Source organism: Caloenas nicobarica, chromosome 3, assembly GCF_036013445.1.
Source record: "Caloenas nicobarica isolate bCalNic1 chromosome 3, bCalNic1.hap1, whole genome shotgun sequence".
NCBI lineage: Eukaryota > Metazoa > Chordata > Aves > Columbiformes > Columbidae > Caloenas > Caloenas nicobarica.
In genome coordinates this window covers 92,535,999-92,553,184 of record NC_088247.1, presented here as the reverse complement: position 1 = coordinate 92,553,184, position 17,186 = coordinate 92,535,999, and the positions used below count along the sequence as shown (strand labels likewise).

Genomic DNA, 17,186 nt, shown 5'->3' with positions numbered 1-17,186 from the left:
TTGTTCCACCAGAAGTATTTAATCAATAAAAGTAATGTTCTACTTTGTCTAAATAAATTAAATGAAGGATGATTAAATACTCCTAGGCAGAAAACAAACAAACTCCAGAGACAGAAGGATAAACACAGCAACAATTATCTGCAGAGCAGTTGTTGCATTTCACAGGCCTGGATTTGTATATTTGTATGGTGGTGATATAGGAAAGACTGACAATAAATAGCTTCTGTTAATGGCCACATTCACAAGGAATTTTTCTGTACAAAACCTGCAGAATCAAGTTTCCAGCCTTACTGAGTCAAATTGCATAACAGTTAGGGCGTTAGTTCGATGACATATTGTCTTCAGGTGTAAAAGCTGTTTAAAAGACGAGCTTGCCAATGTGGTCAAAGGTTTAGTTGAGCCAGTTCCCACTTCTGCTACTCAGTGCAACTATGTCTGCTTACAAACCCTTATTAGTGCCAGTACTGCTTGTGTACTCCAGCCCTAATTTTAGTGTCGTCAATCAACAATATTTTTCCTCAACTGACAACTGTGAATTGAATGACAGTATTCATTGCTTTTAGGAATGGGTTTACAACAGATAGGATGTCATAAAACTTCACATCTCAGTAGTCCAAAGCTCCATACTGAAAACTCATTCTCTTCAAATATTACAAAATATTTAGGAGGGGGCATTTCACCCTTTCAATATCTAGATGAAGCTTTAAACCAGAGTTGTACTGCTGTCAGTTTATGGCTTAAAAAACATGGGCCAGTTCAAAACCACATTTTGAGTTAAATAAACATTATTTGATTTCTCACATGGGTCTTGGTTCCTTCTAGGCTGCTAATTTCAAGCTATTGCAGAGGAATAGCTCAGTTCCAGCAGACAGAGAAGTACAGTAGTTCAGCTTTATTTTTCTCATAGGCAAAACAGTCCCATTTACCTTTTTAAGAGTGACATTTCTTCTCGTTAATATCACCAGCTCCTCACTCTAAGGTATAAAGAGATAGGTATAGATTTAAACCATGAGATTTTTTTAAATTTTTTTTTGTGAGAATAGCTTTTAAATCTGAGTCTTTGCGTTATCCAGCACCTAAATAAGGAACCTGTTAAACAGTTTACTGAATGAATTCACTTTTCTACAGATCAACTTGGGAGTCCAAACTGAAGCACTTCTAGGACAGGGACTCTCATGGAACATGCCGTTACCAGGCATTATTTTGAGGATCTTATATTAAATTAAAAAAAAAAAAATCTCACAGTCTGATCTGAATACTCAGACCATTTCAAGAGCTCAAATTTCCAATCTGGAGAGAAAACCTCAAATGAACAGCCCCTTTTATATTTCAAATGGCTGAATCTTCACAAAGTTAAGCATCCTTGCTAATAAATGCCTTAGTACGGTTTTGCATAATGAAAACTCAGAAGCGGGTTTATTTAAAACAAGCATTATATATTGTGTGTTCCTGTCCTGCCACATTATTTATCTCTCTCTGCCCCGTTTTCTCAGTGTGTACAAAAGGTCAAGTAGTGACGGGGCAGTACCGAATGCTCGCCAAGCATGGTGGATACGTATGGCTGGAGACTCAAGGGACGGTGATTTACAACACTCGCAACCTGCAGCCTCAGTGTATCGTCTGCGTCAACTACGTGCTGAGGTAAGTCCTAGGGGACAGAAAAAGCATGCATGTATTTATGTGTTGGAAGAAACGCAATAATCAGAAGAACTTTTGAAGGGTCTATTTATTCAGTGTTGTTATTCTGAAATCAGTTTAGTCATGTTTGTTCAGTCTTGTTTACTGCTTTTAGACATCAGTGAAAAATGCGGCATGCCCGTTCCCATACACGCTGTTGAAATACACCACAGCCTTTCTCTTCTGCAGAGTGGCTGCTGTGCTGATAGAGTATAAAGCCTGCACTGATTTTATTGTGTAACACAACTGCTAACATGTTTTGTTTTTCTAATGCTGTGACAGAGAGAAAAAATTAAGTAGTGATTGTCTCTTTTGTTGCTAAGAGAAGCTGTTTTCTGCCTCAAAAATCAGAACCAATCAGGAGTTTTGCCTCTGTTTGGCAAAACTCAAGTATTTTTGGTCCTAGATGGGGCTAAAATAGGAAATACTTATTTGAGTGATAGTCTGGGTCATTATAACCTCAGCTACATCCCTTTACAAAGCAGAGCAACAAAGCCCAGAGTATTCCCACAGAAATCCTGACCACGCTCTCTGCGTCATCTGAGCTGGTGGTGCTCAGCAACGCTGGAACGGTGCCTCGCCTGGCGGGAGCCTGGCTTGCCACCGAGTGGCCGAAACGCTCCTGTGGGCCCCAGCTTTAGAGAGTTTGTGCTGCCTACATTACTCTATCTTCTTGGATTTTTTTAGAGTGAAAAATACCTAAAACTCATTTTCTTGCCAGTGAAATTGAGAAGAACGACATTGTGTTCTCCATGGACCAAACGGAATCGCTCTTCAAGCCTCACCTGCTGACGATGAGCACCGCCTACGAGAGTGGCATCCCCAGCACAGAGAAGAGTGACTTCTTGTTTACGAAGTTAAAGGAGGAACCAGAGGAACTTGCTCAGCTGGCACCAACACCGGGCGATGCCATTATTTCCCTGGATTTTGGTTAGTATTTGTATAAATAATTTTTGTGCAACAAAGAACCATGTCTGAGCTTCCATTTAGGAGCTTAACAGACAAGGTCTGTTTGCAGTGTGTACAAATCAGGAGTAATGGCTGTAAGAGCCCATGTGCTCACACCAGTGGAAAATTTCTGTGAATGAGAGCAGAATCAGGCTTTCTTGCTGACTAAACAACATGCATTAAGTCTATGCCAACTTATTGTCATGGCAACTAGGAGCAGTGTTTACTTTCAATGAATAGCTGCAATTATATCATAACACAGCGCAACCTAAAAGTGTCCATTAATATTGTTAGACCTCCATGCAGGGACACAGAAGTTTGAGGAAGCCCCTGCCTTCACCACTGCTGTTTTGACACCAAACAAAGCGTGGCCAGCGGAAGGGAAAAGTCACGCTGCTCAAGGTGAAACACTGACAATACCGTCCTTTACAATGCCTCAGATTGCACCTGGCAGCAGTACTCCAAGCGCAAGCAGCAACAGTAGCTGTTCCACGGTAAGAGGAGCTTTTTAAAAAAAAACGCATGCTGTGTTTTGTATGTAAGTCCCATCAATATATGTAGATGATGTTTTCATGTTGGCAGTCTCATTGCTTATTAACAAGGCCCAGTGTATCTAATGTCCTTCCTGTACTGCATTTATCTTAAGCATCAATAGCAAAAACATCAAATGGGACCTGCATCCTGTCTCTACATTGCAATCCTCATTTTCTCCCAGCTGTCCCTCAGTAATTACTATAACCTATAAAAACGACCAGTAGAAGAACATGCTACCACCTTTCATGGAGTGAGTCTTAAATAAAAATCCAATGAAAAATGGTGTGGCACTAGAAGCATTGCCCCAGACCCATATGGCCTCTTTCTGTTTGTTAACTGGAAGCTGTAGGCTCCAGTCCAGAAACTTTATGCAACTCAGGCTTGAAAGCAGCTTCATGGAGTTCCTCACTGAAAGAATGAATGTGCTTTCAGGGCATTGCCCCCAAGAGCTGGAGCCACTCTTAGCCAGCTTTTGACTAGACGATGTCCAATTTTAATTTTAGTAAAGACACTGAGGTAGTGCTAAGCATCTCCCTTCTTGGCACAAGTATTTAGTAGTGTACATCTCATGGTGCTGCTCCCAGTTGCCAAAACAAACAAATAAACAAACAAACAAACAACAACAACCCACCACCACCACAACACACAGAACATTTAAACTAAGATGACAACCAGGTTCCTGTATTGAGTGCCTTTGTTAATCAGTATAACTGTCAAATTTTGTAATGACAAGTAATCACTGTTGGAGATTACTCATTGTAATGACAAGTAATCATTGTTGGAGAAAAGCATATGATAGAAATGGACAGTTTGGGTTCTGAGGACACTATATGTACAGCCTGGTATCACAGGAAGGATCTGTTACTGAATGGCAAAGGATAAACTGCATGATGCTAACCCAATACTGGCATTGTCTTGCTGCTTATACCAAATTCTTATTTCTGTGCAGCCAAGCAGCCCAGGAGATTATTACAGTTCTGTGGATGAAGATTTTAAGATTGAGGTGATTGAAAAACTCTTTGCCATGGACACAGAATCAAAAAATCAGTGCAACTCCCAGGTAAGGAACTACTCTTCCCAAAGCCGTAAAAATCAGTCCCCTGCTAGCAGATAGTACAGATGTCTGCTGTATGTGCAGGTATAGTAACATACATGCAAACTGCATTTGCACATGTACACCAAAACTTTGATGCACAACACTAACAAAAATATACACTTTCAAAAGCTGGGGTGTAAGTTTCTCCCCCTAACTCTCTGAAGCAAGTGTCTTAGGGTGTCACTGTGCTGGCACTGCTAAGAAGAAAGAAGCAGCAGAGAGCTTTCACGATTTGGAAGCTTCTGTAGACTGGATAAGGAATATAAGCAGCAGCATTTTTTTTTTTTAAATCTGGCCTAATAACTAGCAAGTAAATATCCTTTCTAGAACAAAATATAAATAAACTAATTCTTGCAAAACCTCAATGTGAGAAAGAAATACCCCTCATAATACATGCCTCCTTTAACTACAAAATGAAAACTGTCATTTTGGATATATTTCTCTTGGAGGATTTCAGAGAAATGTGACAATTACTTGCACATGAAGTAACATAAAGTGTCAGTCTCCTGCACTCTAACCAGGGTGTAAGTGTAGAAAATTCCTCTATAAATAACTTTCTTAGTTCTCCACTATTGTAGTATTACATCAAGTGAATAGAAAGCAGAGGCCTGATTCAGCCTACCTAATTTTAAGTACTTAATTGAAATGCCATTGTTAAGAGCTTGTATTTCTCAATAGTTAAGAGAAAGGAACAGGCATTGCTGGCTGGAAGCTCAGACCTTATACTCATGTCCTTCAATTAATCCTATAGAAAGTTTGGGGGGACTGAGGCCCAAATGAGGTGCTTCAATTTGCCAGTCCAATTTGCAGATTGAGTAAGATACAGGTAGGCTGTAGTCCATATCCTGAAGAAATTTAATCTAAGTTTGGACATAGAAACAGCACCGAGAACAATAAAAAGAGTGGACAGATAGGAGGAAGATGTGGAGCAAGATCAAACTCAGTGCAAGACTTGACGTGTGCAAACTTCGGTTTTGTCAGACTCAGCATGTGCTTGCTAAGGTGTGTCCCGCCACATCAGCAGGTTTGTCTGGTGAGAAAAATGAGTGTTAGAAAAGTGTCCCTGTCATGAGCTGACCAGTGGCCCAACATTCATTTCATCTTCTGTTCAGCTCTGGTCAAACACCAAGAGAAATGAATTTAAATATGACTAGCTCTCCATGGAAATAAAAAGTACAGATTTAAGTGCAATGGGGTCCTTCCAGCTACACTTTTTTAAACTTTTGCATTTTTAGATGCATTTTTTTTTTCATGTAGCTGGATTATGAGAAAGCTGTATTTTCTATTTTAGCATGAAAAAGCCTGAGGTTGAACTACATACTACATGTAGAGTCCTGGCAGACATGTTATTCAAAGCTCAATGAAACAAGATCTAGTTCTAATCACAGTGGTGCTGCAGGCTGCATGCAAGCTGCTTTAGCAAATACTGCTTATCTGAGAGGTTTTTTTTCTTCTTTTTTTTGTTGTACTTTGCTGCTGATGATATGACAAACATGTATGCTAGTCATAGAAATAAGACATCTTTAAATAGGTGCTGGCCAGTTTCATGTAGGTAAATTGGGCATGCAGTGATTTTTCAGCTTCACATCTACTAGTGTTTCAAATCACGCTAACTGCCACAACTATTACTAACTTCTAGTTTCTTTATCAACTTTATTTTTGTGCAGACCGACTTCAATGAACTGGACCTTGAAACCTTGGCTCCTTACATTCCTATGGATGGAGAAGATTTCCAGCTCAGCCCAATCTGCCAAGAAGAACGTCCTGTCTCTGAAAGCGCACAAAATACCCAGCAGAGTCTAAGTAGCATGAGTTCCATCTTCCAACCCCTTGCTTCTGCTTCACAGAATCAGTTCCCCCCAGAGAAATATTGCCCACAGGTATCAAATAAAAACATGAACCCTGGTCACGGGTCCCTGTCATCAGTGTTCTTCAACAATGTGAATAGGTCATCGCTGCTGCCGTACCATCACCAAGCCAGCACTCCCCTGTCTTCGATGGGAGGAAGACCAAACACCCAGTGGCCACCTGATCCTCCATTAGAATATGTTCCTGCTAAATGGAGACTCATGGATAAATACTCAGGATCCCTATCGAGTTCCCCTTCAGGGCCACCAATACATTCTCGCAGCATGCCCATATATAAAAAAAGGTAAGAGTTTTTGGGGGTATAACTATGTATTTTACTCAGAAAAGAATTTTGGGCATAGGCGGGAGTCATACTATTGAAATATTATTGTTTCCTCAATTCAGCTGGAATAGTTGTTGTGATAAGCATCAGACTGCACTTTTGGGGAAATTAGTGTGGTACTCTCCCAGTGGCAGTCAGCCTATAGGGGAAGCAGAAGGATGCTAATTTTTTGCTGCTCGTAAGGATGCATGAATGAATTTCCTGCTGGTCAGGCAAAGATGACCCAAGTAATTTTGAGAAGCCTGCTTGACTTTATGCAGTTGTAAACAAGTTCTGAAAAGGCTTACTGGTCCAGCAGTAAGCTAGGACCCATGCATAATTTCTTATTTTGCACTGATTTTTTGCACAACAGAAAACAGGGGAAAAGGAGGGATAAAAGAACATTTACTGTGGTACATGTAAATATTACATTTAAGATTTGAAATTACAGGGACTTCTTTTCTACAGCCCTTTTTTTGCCTTGATCACTTTCTTACATGTGTGAACAGCATGAGATGAGATGTAGATCAGAGGCTACAGTCCTAGAAGTTTCCTATCATAGCTACAAGTTTCTGTGTAGCTCTTGGGTAGCACGCAGTGTGGGTCTTCAGTGTTGGTCATGCTAAAACATTGAGGATGTATGTGAAATAGGAATGGTCATTTTAAACCATGAAGCTCTGCATTTTACCTACAGTTTGCTTTCTGGGATTTCTTCTTGTTGACAGAAATATGTCTGAATGTGCATCAGGAAAGAGAGAGTTTGTCCCCAAACAGCAATCCTGTGTGTTCATGTTTAGGATGCAAAGGGACAGGCATGGCTCTCAAAATCCTATCCTTAAAAATCACATTACTTTCTTTTCCACGGCATTTCTACTTCTGTCTGGAGATTCCTAGAGGCTTTTTATGCCAGATTTTCGTTAGTCGTTGATCCCAAAAGTCCAAAGTTTCCAAAGTTTGTAGGATGACTAAGAAATGGAAATAAAAACATTTGTTTGAGGTCTGTCCACTGTCCTGTGTCAGACACCTTAAATAAAAGAAGGATCTGTATAAAAGAAAACATGGTTTAGATTTGCCTCCCTGCTCACTCACCCAGAGATCTTTTCTCCACAGGCCCCTGGATGCCTTTGGGCAACGAGGCATAGATATAAACCCGGCAAGAATTGCACTGTCTAACAGTTTGAAACTGAAGCGACAACTAGATTATGAAGAACAGGCATTGCAACAGCTGAGTGGGGTAATCATAAGAAGTGCATCCCCTTCACAACTTTGAACTCACTGTGGTCATCGGTGTAATTATTTGTTTTGCTTTTCTTCACATTCTAGGGAGATCCATCTGTCATAAACCCATCACACCTAATGTGGAAGAGAATGAAGTTTCTCAAAGGGGAAAACTGTTCCTTGGTTACAGAAAAGAAGGCTCTCAGCACAAGTATTCTTACTGGTAAGACGAAAGTGGTTTTGCAATGTTAAGTATTGAAACACAATTTTAAGACAGGTTGAACAGAAACAGAAACTCCTTCAAAAGGAAGTGTAAATAACCTCTGTCAATATCACATTAAGCCAAAATTAAGGATTAGGTATCAATAAGAGCTGAACAACTTAAGGTACATTTGATAGCTACAAGGTAGATGGTTTTATGTATGTTCACACCCTTGCTTTGGAGGTAGTTTACACATCATGCTGATCCAAGGTGAGACGTCTCAGAGCTAGAACTAACTTTCTCTCTATTGTATGTGTTTCCTTACACAAGTATATCTGGGGTGCCATGCTACTTCTAGAGCTAGTGCTGTTTCTGGACTTCCTTTGTGACAAGATGTGGGTATGCACACACCGTGTGGCCATCACACTGAGGACCGCTTTGCTTTGAATTAGTATTACCTACTATAATTGTTACACCGTTTTAATTTAAGTTTGGGGTTTTTTTTTCCCTACAATGTAAATCAGATGAATTTGTCTGTAACTCGAGAGGTCTGAGCCAAACAATGAATCAACTGCAGCAGCAACAGCAACCACCACCCACCTGTGGCAGTCCTGGTGAGAATTTGAAAGCAGGAGCATTTCCCCCTTCGTTTTACAGTTCCCATTATCAGGACTATAGTGTCCAGCCAGCTCATAAAGCGTCAGGTAAGAGCTGTCAAATACAGAAATTGGAAAATGTTGGTATTTCATTCCAGTACTGATTCCGTGAAAGAAAACTTTTTAAAAAAATAGGGAGGAGGCTGATAAACCAAGAATCAAATATGTATTGCTTCATAGAATGAAAAATTAGTTTTGTTGTTTAGTGTGAAACTTTAATGTTTATGTTTGTAATACATGAGGAAAAATTTTTTTTGCCCTTAATTTCAATTAAACTTAATACATTTTAGCTTGGAGGTCCAGTCATCCTCTGTCTGTACTCTTGTCTTGTGATGTAGAATTGATTAAATTGTACTAAACAACTTCACTGCAGCATTGATATGGGAGGTTCATAGGTTAGAGTCTGAACACATGCCTTCTAAAAGTTAAAATAAGTAATTAAAGGAGACAAATATATGTCCTTTTTAACATACAAGGGGAGGGGATGTCAATTTAGAAACTCTGTTGTTTACTACAGCTTTCCTCGTCTGCACCAATATGATTTTTCTGAGAACAATCTAAATTGGGGGTGGAGGTGAAAAACTGCAGCTGTCTGTGTGACCCACTTGCAAACATTCAAGGCAGAGCAATGCAGAGGTTTGCTCTGAAACTGTAACTGCTGGTGGTTTGAGGCATATTGACAAAAACACAAAATGAAATGATAACTGGTGTAAACAGAAGAGGGAGGAGAGAAGTCCTGCCTCTGGTCTCAGCACCATGACTGACTTCACTCATCTTTTCCAGGTATGACCAGTCGGCTGCTGGGACCCTCCTTTGAACCCTACTTGTTGCCCGAGTTGACGAGATACGACTGTGAGGTGAACGTCCCCGTTTTGGGCAGCTCTACACTTCTGCAGGGCAGTGAACTGCTCAGAGCACTGGACCAGGCAACCTGAGTGATCCTGCAATATTCCATGGCCTATACTGTTCAAAAACAGCTTCAGTTTTAAAATATATTTTTGCAAGTAGACAATTTCTAATACCAATACACTTTTACAGGATTTTACTTAGATATTGAACCTGTCCACATTACCAAATAGTGGCCTTTTGAAGTTACTCACTTTATTATTCATATTAAAGAAATACATCTACTGTATTTTCTCTATTGCAATTAAAGTGTTGTTTAGAGAGTTTGATTACCCTCCCCTTATCTCATTACCTGTAATTTATACTCTGAAATTTTCTTGAAATTTCATGCTAATAAAAAGCTGTGGTATAAATGCCTCATCATGTGATACTTTGGCTGCAGTTCAGCAAAGATTTATTTTTATTGCCAAAGACTGAATGAAACAAATTTGATCTCCAACCACAGTTTTTTGTTGATCTGCCAAACTGAAATCCTTTGAGTCTTTCTGTTTTCCAGCATTTATCGTATTGTAACTTTCATAACTTTTGGAAATGTATACTAAAGAAAAATCCCAGCCTTCCACCTCCCCTGCTCCCCTTCATTTTTATACACTTTGTTGAAAGAAATGTGAATGGTGAACTGCGATGTGTATGGGTATCTGTGAAAGTTGCACATTGTGAGCTTTTTTTTCCCCTCAGAAGCAAGCGCCACATTCTCAGCTGCCTTACCCTGGCTTAGTGCTACAGCCAAGGGACTCCTACAGATTTACCCCAGTGGAGGATTTAGACCTGTGTTTTCATTTGTGTTGGGGTTTTTGTTTTGTTCTTCGTTGTTTCCTTTATTTTTTACACAAAACAGATTTTTTAAAAATTTTATTCTGGGTCAGTTTTTAATCATCTCTTGGTACTTTTACTGTATCTAGGACACAACAACTTTAAGAGCTGTTTCTGCTAGAACTAGTAGTCTTTGTTATGGTGTTGCTGATATTTCAGGAATCTGACCAGCAGCCAGTACTAACACCTCTGATTAATGTTACCCTTTTTCATTTTATATGCTAGCTAGCAATGTAATTGCAATATTGAATCATTAAAACTAAAAGTTAAAGTAGTATTTCCCAGCATATTAGGCTAACTCAGTTATAAGTAGACAAAAGGAATTAAGGATTGTGTAGTGAGATTAATAGCTGGCAGGCAGGTCTCTACGATTTTTACTTGCCTTAAATTAATCAGCGGCTGAAATGTCATTAAAAGGCAGCCAGACTTTTTCAGAGCTCCTTTCTAAATATTGTTAGTTGTCATGCACATATTTTTAAAAATAAGACTTTGAATGCTTTCAAAGGCAAAGGGATTTGAAAGTTAAATTGCAACATATTTAAACAGCACAAAAATATAAAGTAATAAAATGCAGGTGAGCAGTTCTGACTTGAAAAATACATAAACCTAGATACATGTTGGGATAGATCATTTTGCTTCCTCCACTGGTATAAACCATCATAGCTTCATTGAAGAAAATGGAACAGTGGCAATGTACAAAAGGTAAAAATCTGGCCCAGAAACTTAGAACAAAGGTGTATTATTTTGGGACTTCTGATTCTGCTGAAGCCTGGTTTATAAAATTGCATTAAATCAATGCACTGACACCTGCAGACAGGGAGCCTTGGGTTCACAGAGCACTTCAGAGTTCGCTGTGTTAAGTGAGTCTTAACCACATGTACTTAGAAAAGCTGAAGATCTTTTGTTATTGGTACATAATGTAAAAAATGATAGTCCCTATTGTAGGCAATCTTTCAAGAATTTATTACCAAAAATCATCTACTCCTAAAGTGAAGCTACTACTGTGTGGAAAAAATATATTGTAAGCATCAAAAATCTGATGAAAATTGGCAAGCCAGATTTGACAAATTTGCAGTGGCAAGGAGTTAAATGCTTCAAGACACTTGAATACTGCTCTTCTGTTTCTTATTTGTGTAGTTTCAGCATTAAAAATGTTATACCCTAACAGTTTACTAAAACACTCTGAAAAAAATATTCCATGTCTTAATATTAATCATACTTTTTATCATAATTATTTCATAATCTATATTGCTGAATTCTTATTGACAATATTATAACTGTATGGGAACTTTAACTTGATAAGGAAATGTATTTTGACACTGATACCTTATTAAAGTATACTGATCCTAAATTCTTTGTGACTCATTTGCTATGAATTTGTTATTTGTTGTATCATTGTAAAACAAAAGTATTTATTAAATTATTTATAGAAAATAAAGGTTTCCATTGATCTTTGAAGAACAAAAGAACAAACAAACGTTACCCATATTTGAGAGCTGGGAAGTACCATGCCAAAGATCTGTACCGTCAACCTTTTCGTAGAGTTTATCCAGCTTTCCACAAATGGTGAATTAATGCCCTGCAGACCACCCTTCTGAAACATGTCCTGGGGTTCAGACCGCTGCTTCCATTTGTATTTCTGTCTGAGAAGCTGAGGGTGCCTCTTGCAATGCTACCCTTTAAAGAATGAAAAAAGAAAATTAAGTTGACAAAGTGGCATTTCAGAGGCTGAATTGCCACAGTTCCCCACTTCAGTTTTTGTGGCAGTAACATGAGCTGTTGTTTTTCTGGCAGTCCTGACAAGCCTGTGAATGACAGGCTTTCCCCCAGCCAAGCGTCTGCTTTACCCACCCAGTCCTTCATCCCAATGCTGCTCCTAAACATGTCAATCCTTTTCCCTACAGAAATTGCCAGTTTTGCCTGTATAATGACACTGATCATGCTGTAGGAGGACAAACACATTAAGAAGTTTGTTTCCAAAAACGCACTTAAATTCAGGTGGGACTGTGTGGAAGCTGTTGGGGCTTGACCCTTTTGAGAGCTGCCTTTGACATATCCAGTGCCCAACAGACACCCTTGAGCTTCACGAACAACAGTGAATCTTCTGAATAACCTGCATAAGTGGGCTATCATTGCCGCCTTGGAGAGATGGGATGCTCAGCAGGCTTCTAAATCTGTTGTAATTAACAGTAATCCCACAACAGCCAGCAGTGAAGAGCGAATGGTGGTGTGTCTGTTACCCTCCCTGTTAAAGCATCCTGTTGATCTTGGGGGCACTTGGACAAAAACTGGCTCAGCATGTCAGATCCTCATCCAACTGAAGGCGGGGGAAAAAAAAGCCGGTCTCTTAGAGATATTAACCTGTTCAGATCCATTTCTGTCTTTTAAAGGTTGTAATCACTAACAGCTAACAAAACAGTGCTGCCAGGCATCATTTCTTTGGGGTGTACAAATACAGCTTATTGCTAGCATACTCATTCTGAAGAGCTTCCAGCATTCACCACTCCCGTATTGAAGCAGCTTAAGGAACATAGCCTTGGTCTTCTCTTCCCCCCCACTTCCTACTACAGCTAAACACTTCTGTTGGTTGAGGTTTTAGTGTTTTTTTGCTTAGATGTATGAACATCTTGGACAGGTAACCTCTGCCATTGCAATTTATGCACCCAAAAGACCCAAAGCCTGACCAGGAAGATAACATGCAGATAGCATCAATAGTCTTGAGTTTTGTTTTGCTGAACAGGGACTTAATTACAGCTTTTTTAAAACATTTTTTATTCCCCAGTAGGCCAGCAGAAGTACTTAAGTGTACGTCAGCTTTCATTGCTTAAAAGCATAATTTCTTGGCATCACATCTTGTATCTCTAACAGCATAGCATGATCAGTTGAACTATGTTGTTCAAGATTCACTACATTCTGCTGAAAAATTGAGCAGTTTTACCAAGCTCTCATGACTTGGGCTGGTCTCAGTCTCTGGCTGATTTTCAGAGGTCTACCACCTTTTTAAAATGATCAAGCCAATGTTTTTCCTAGACCATAGATTTCATGCAGGTAAGATCACACTGTTTATCAAACAAATGCCTACAACAAAATACTACAGGAAATTCTCAAAATCCTCGTATGTAATGTGATTACTAATAAAACTTCAAAAAACCCCAGATAACTTGGAGCAAAGTCTAACTCTCTTTTCAGTTGAGACACCGGATCCTAAGCACAATACCAAGACCTGCGGAAAGCAGGTGATTGATCACATTGGTTTGCAACAGTAGGAAGAGCACAGGAACACACTCTAACACACAACTGCTCTAGTTCTAGGTGAAGGTTTCATCTGTTCCTTCTCCCTGAGGTAAAGTATAAAGCTATTCACAGACATGCCAGATATATAAGTATATATATATGGGTTTTTTTGTAAGAGTTACAGTGCAGAACTGGAAATATTCATCTACATTTAAATAAACAGCATTTTTTGTCCCCCCTCCAACTCTTTTTTTATAGGCTTCCCAAGAGAGGAAGGAACAATTCTGAAGAATAATGAAAAGCCTCAACAAGATTTTCTTAGGATTACAAAACATGTCACATGTCCCTCTTCTGCTCCCTTAAGGACAAGCCAATGCGCAGCACAAGGGCCGCCTTTCGGTTCTCTGGGGCTGAACGAGCCCTCTGAGCTCACCCTTGCCCAAGTAGAAAGCAAGCAGCGATTCCTGCTCCCCCAAGCTCTGTTTGTTGTTGCTTTCCTTAGCTGAAGGTACAAAAGCACCATAGGAAGGCTCTAGTAATTGGTATGTGTGCCATTTTTTGGTGTTGTCATTAAAAATGGCTTCAAATTAAAAAAAAAAAAAAAAAGTATGAAAAACCTTAGCTACTCAATTTCATTTGGAAGCATTATTGATATTTCTTTTGCCCGAAAGATATAGACTGTAGTTTTGGCAGCTTGTGATGTGCTGCAGGTCTCACATGGAACATTTTGCTTGAAGAAGCCCTGAATTCCTCTAAACAAAGAGTTACTTAATTTGGTCACACCTCTCAATGAGTAACGTGGTGACACATGGTTAAGATGTCTCATCAAGGAACAGAAGCACATGCACGAACCTGGCTTGCAAAGCCCACCTGCAAGCCAGCCCCACCATCTGCTTCTGCTGCCTATGACACAGAATCACAGAACGGTTGGGGTTGGAAGGGACCTCTGGAGACCATCTCATCCAGGAGTGTCAGACTCATTTTCACCGGGGGCCACATCAGCCTCGCGGTTGCCTTCAAAGGGCTGAATGTAATTTTAGGACTGTAATTTTAGGACCCCTGATCTAGTCCAACCCAGCTGCTAAAGCAGGTTCACCAGAGCAGATCACACAGGAATGTGTTCAGGCAGGTCTTGAATGACTCCAGAGAAGGAGACTCCACAACCTCTCTGGGCAGCCTGTTCAGTGCTCTGGCACCCTCAAAGTAGTTTTTCATCATATTCAGATGGAACCTCCTGTGCTTCAGTCTGTGTTCATTGCCCCTCATCATATCATTGAGCACCACTGAAAGGAGTCTGGTCCCATCCTCTTGACACCCACCCTTGAGATATTTATAAACATTGATGAGATCCTCTCTCATCCTTCTCTTCTCCAGGCTGAACAGACCCAGCTCGCTCAGTCTCTCTTCATAGGAAAGGTGCTCTAGGTCCCTCATCATCTTTGTAGCCCGCCACTGGACTCCCTCCAGTAATTCCTTGTCCTTCTTAAACTGGGGAGCCCAGAACTGGATACAATATTCCAGATGCAGCCTCACCAGGGCAGAATAGAAGGGGATGATCACCTCCCTCAACCTGCTGGTCACACTTTTCCTAATGTGCCCCAGGAGACCCTTGGCCTTCTTGGCCACGAGGGCACATTGTTGACTCACGGTCAACCTGTTGTCGACCAGAACTCCCAAGTCCTTCTCTGCAATGCTGCTTTCCAGCAGGTCTGCCCCTAACCTGTACTGGTGCCTGGGGTTATCCCTCCCAGGGTGCAGGACCCTGCACTTGCCCTTGTCAAACTTCATTAGGAACATCACAGGCACCTGGAGGCAGCAGCAGCTGCATCAGCCTCTCCTCTGCTCTCCTCTGTAGGAATTGCTGCATCAGAACCTCAGGGGCTAGAAGGATTGCTTAGACTTGAGTTGCATCTCAAAAAACCCAACTCCCCTTTAGCTTCATTGAAATAAAGAAGAAAAATAAGCAATCCCCTAAACTCCCCACTTGAAAAGTCTGTGTTTAGGTCTTGGAATTACAGACAAACCTGGCAAGCTAGATCCTCAAAGGCACCAGAACCAGAAAACAAGAGTGAATTCCCCCCAGGTATACTTTTTAAAATTAAGTGATTTTTAAGTCAATGATTTGGAGCCTGACCATTGGTTTTTGAAGAACTGGCACTGGCTGGGTTTTGCAAGAAAAAAGCATTATACCAACAGCTCTAGCAACTGAAGCTCTGTTTCCCCACAGCACTGGCAAAGGCAAACTGACAGCACAGTCTCTGGTGGCAGAAGAAACCTACCTGAGGCATTACCTCCTCCAGGCATATTGGGGTCACCCTCCAGCATGTAGTTCCAGAAGGACAACAGGTCCTAGATAAACCACAGCAACGCAGGACCAGCAGTTTGATGGCTTGTTCATCCATCAAGCATGGAAAGTCTTCCAGTCTCTCAACAGCTGAACATACTTCTTGGCTGCAGCAAGCAACCTGTATTGCTTAGACTTGACAACTGGTCTTTTCTCTAACTTCGACCCCATTTCTTCCTCTACCTTCCAGTCCTTCCCTAGGTCTGCGATTTCATCGTTCTGGTTTCTGACTCCTGCTGCCTTCCCCCTCCCCAGCTCACCTTCCCCTCTTGACAACCCTGCTCCAATCTGCCCTATCTCTACACGCCCCTCCATTACAGACAGCAGTTCTTAGCATGGATTTTGGGACTTACAGAATAGATTCTCTCCGCTCATGCCCTTGCCTTGGCTGCCTGTTTAATACAACTATCAAGCCAGATGCCAAGCTGGTTTTGCCCAAACCCTCAGCTTCTGTGGTTCATGATCTGAGCTCATGTTGAAGATGTCCAAACCCCATACCCACTCTAGGTTCTGGGCATGACAGACCACAATCCCTGCCCTGAAAATACCAGCAGATTCAATGCTCCAAGTGCATCCCCCTGAGAGCTGCAACACCACCACCAATTCATTTCAGGCATTTTCCTCAGCTATTAGATGGCTGTTTCCATTTGCTACTCAAGCAAGCAATGGTGGGGGTATGGATGAAAATGGTTCTGCTGGCTCACAGACAGTGTTGCCTTCATCATTCCCCGACACTGTACTTCGAGGAAAATCCTAACAGATTTCAGAAGTAAATGTAGTTTCTCCTGCAGTTTTGGAGATGAGAGCAGAGTTGAGCAATTTCCCCAGACAGCTGAATTCTGTCTGTGAAGCCAGAACAATTTCCCAGCCATAAGCGGAGCAGTATGGTTTTGCTTTTTTAGCACCATAGACCTAACACTAATGGGAAGAGAATCCATATTTGTGGTTCTCCAAGCATTCTCCCCACACAAATAAATTTGTGGTCAAGACAAACATTAAGCCTGAGATAAAGAGAGGCACACACACTTGTTAAAGCACTTCCAGATGCTGCTATGTGCTTGATGGACACCAACAAGCTCGCTTAGGATGTGATTTCCAAGTCCAGCTGTATCCCCTGGAAGTTTTAGCCCTGGGAAATCCTTATGCACTCACCCCAGAGTTCGGCTGTTCAGAACTTGGAGAACCCTGAGGTTCCCCAGAGGAGAGTATTCAAGAAGTGATTGGACAACACCCTCAGACACAAGGTGTGAATTTTGGGCTTGTTCTGTGCAGGGACAGGAGTTGGACTCGGTGATCTTTGTGAGTTCCTTCCAACTCAGGACATTCTGTGATTCTATGACCAACAGGGATTTCTCTGTCCAGTTATAACCCTTAACGCAGGAAAATCA

The 17,186-nt window shown here is 40.9% G+C and overlaps 1 protein-coding gene across 2 annotated transcripts in view; it reads left to right on the top strand.

Annotated features, from left to right (window-relative positions):
- EPAS1 (endothelial PAS domain protein 1) overlaps positions 1-11,541 on the top strand; it is a 79,126-nt gene extending 67,585 nt beyond the window's left edge. Inside the window, exons 9-17 of one of the 2 annotated variants that reach the window (XM_065630865.1) lie at positions 1,494-1,641; positions 2,399-2,607; positions 2,920-3,119; positions 4,109-4,219; positions 5,923-6,407; positions 7,536-7,659; positions 7,749-7,866; positions 8,370-8,549; positions 9,285-11,541. In XM_065630865.1, coding sequence (XP_065486937.1) covers positions 1,494-1,641; positions 2,399-2,607; positions 2,920-3,119; positions 4,109-4,219; positions 5,923-6,407; positions 7,536-7,659; positions 7,749-7,866; positions 8,370-8,549; positions 9,285-9,436 — 1,727 coding nt within the window. In that variant the 3' untranslated portion in view covers positions 9,437-11,541. The remainder of the gene's footprint in view (positions 1-1,493; positions 1,642-2,398; positions 2,608-2,919; positions 3,120-4,108; positions 4,220-5,922; positions 6,408-7,535; positions 7,660-7,748; positions 7,867-8,369; positions 8,550-9,284) is intronic. The other variant, XM_065630866.1, reaches the window with a different exon arrangement.
- Positions 11,542-17,186: the final 5,645 nt, after the last annotated feature.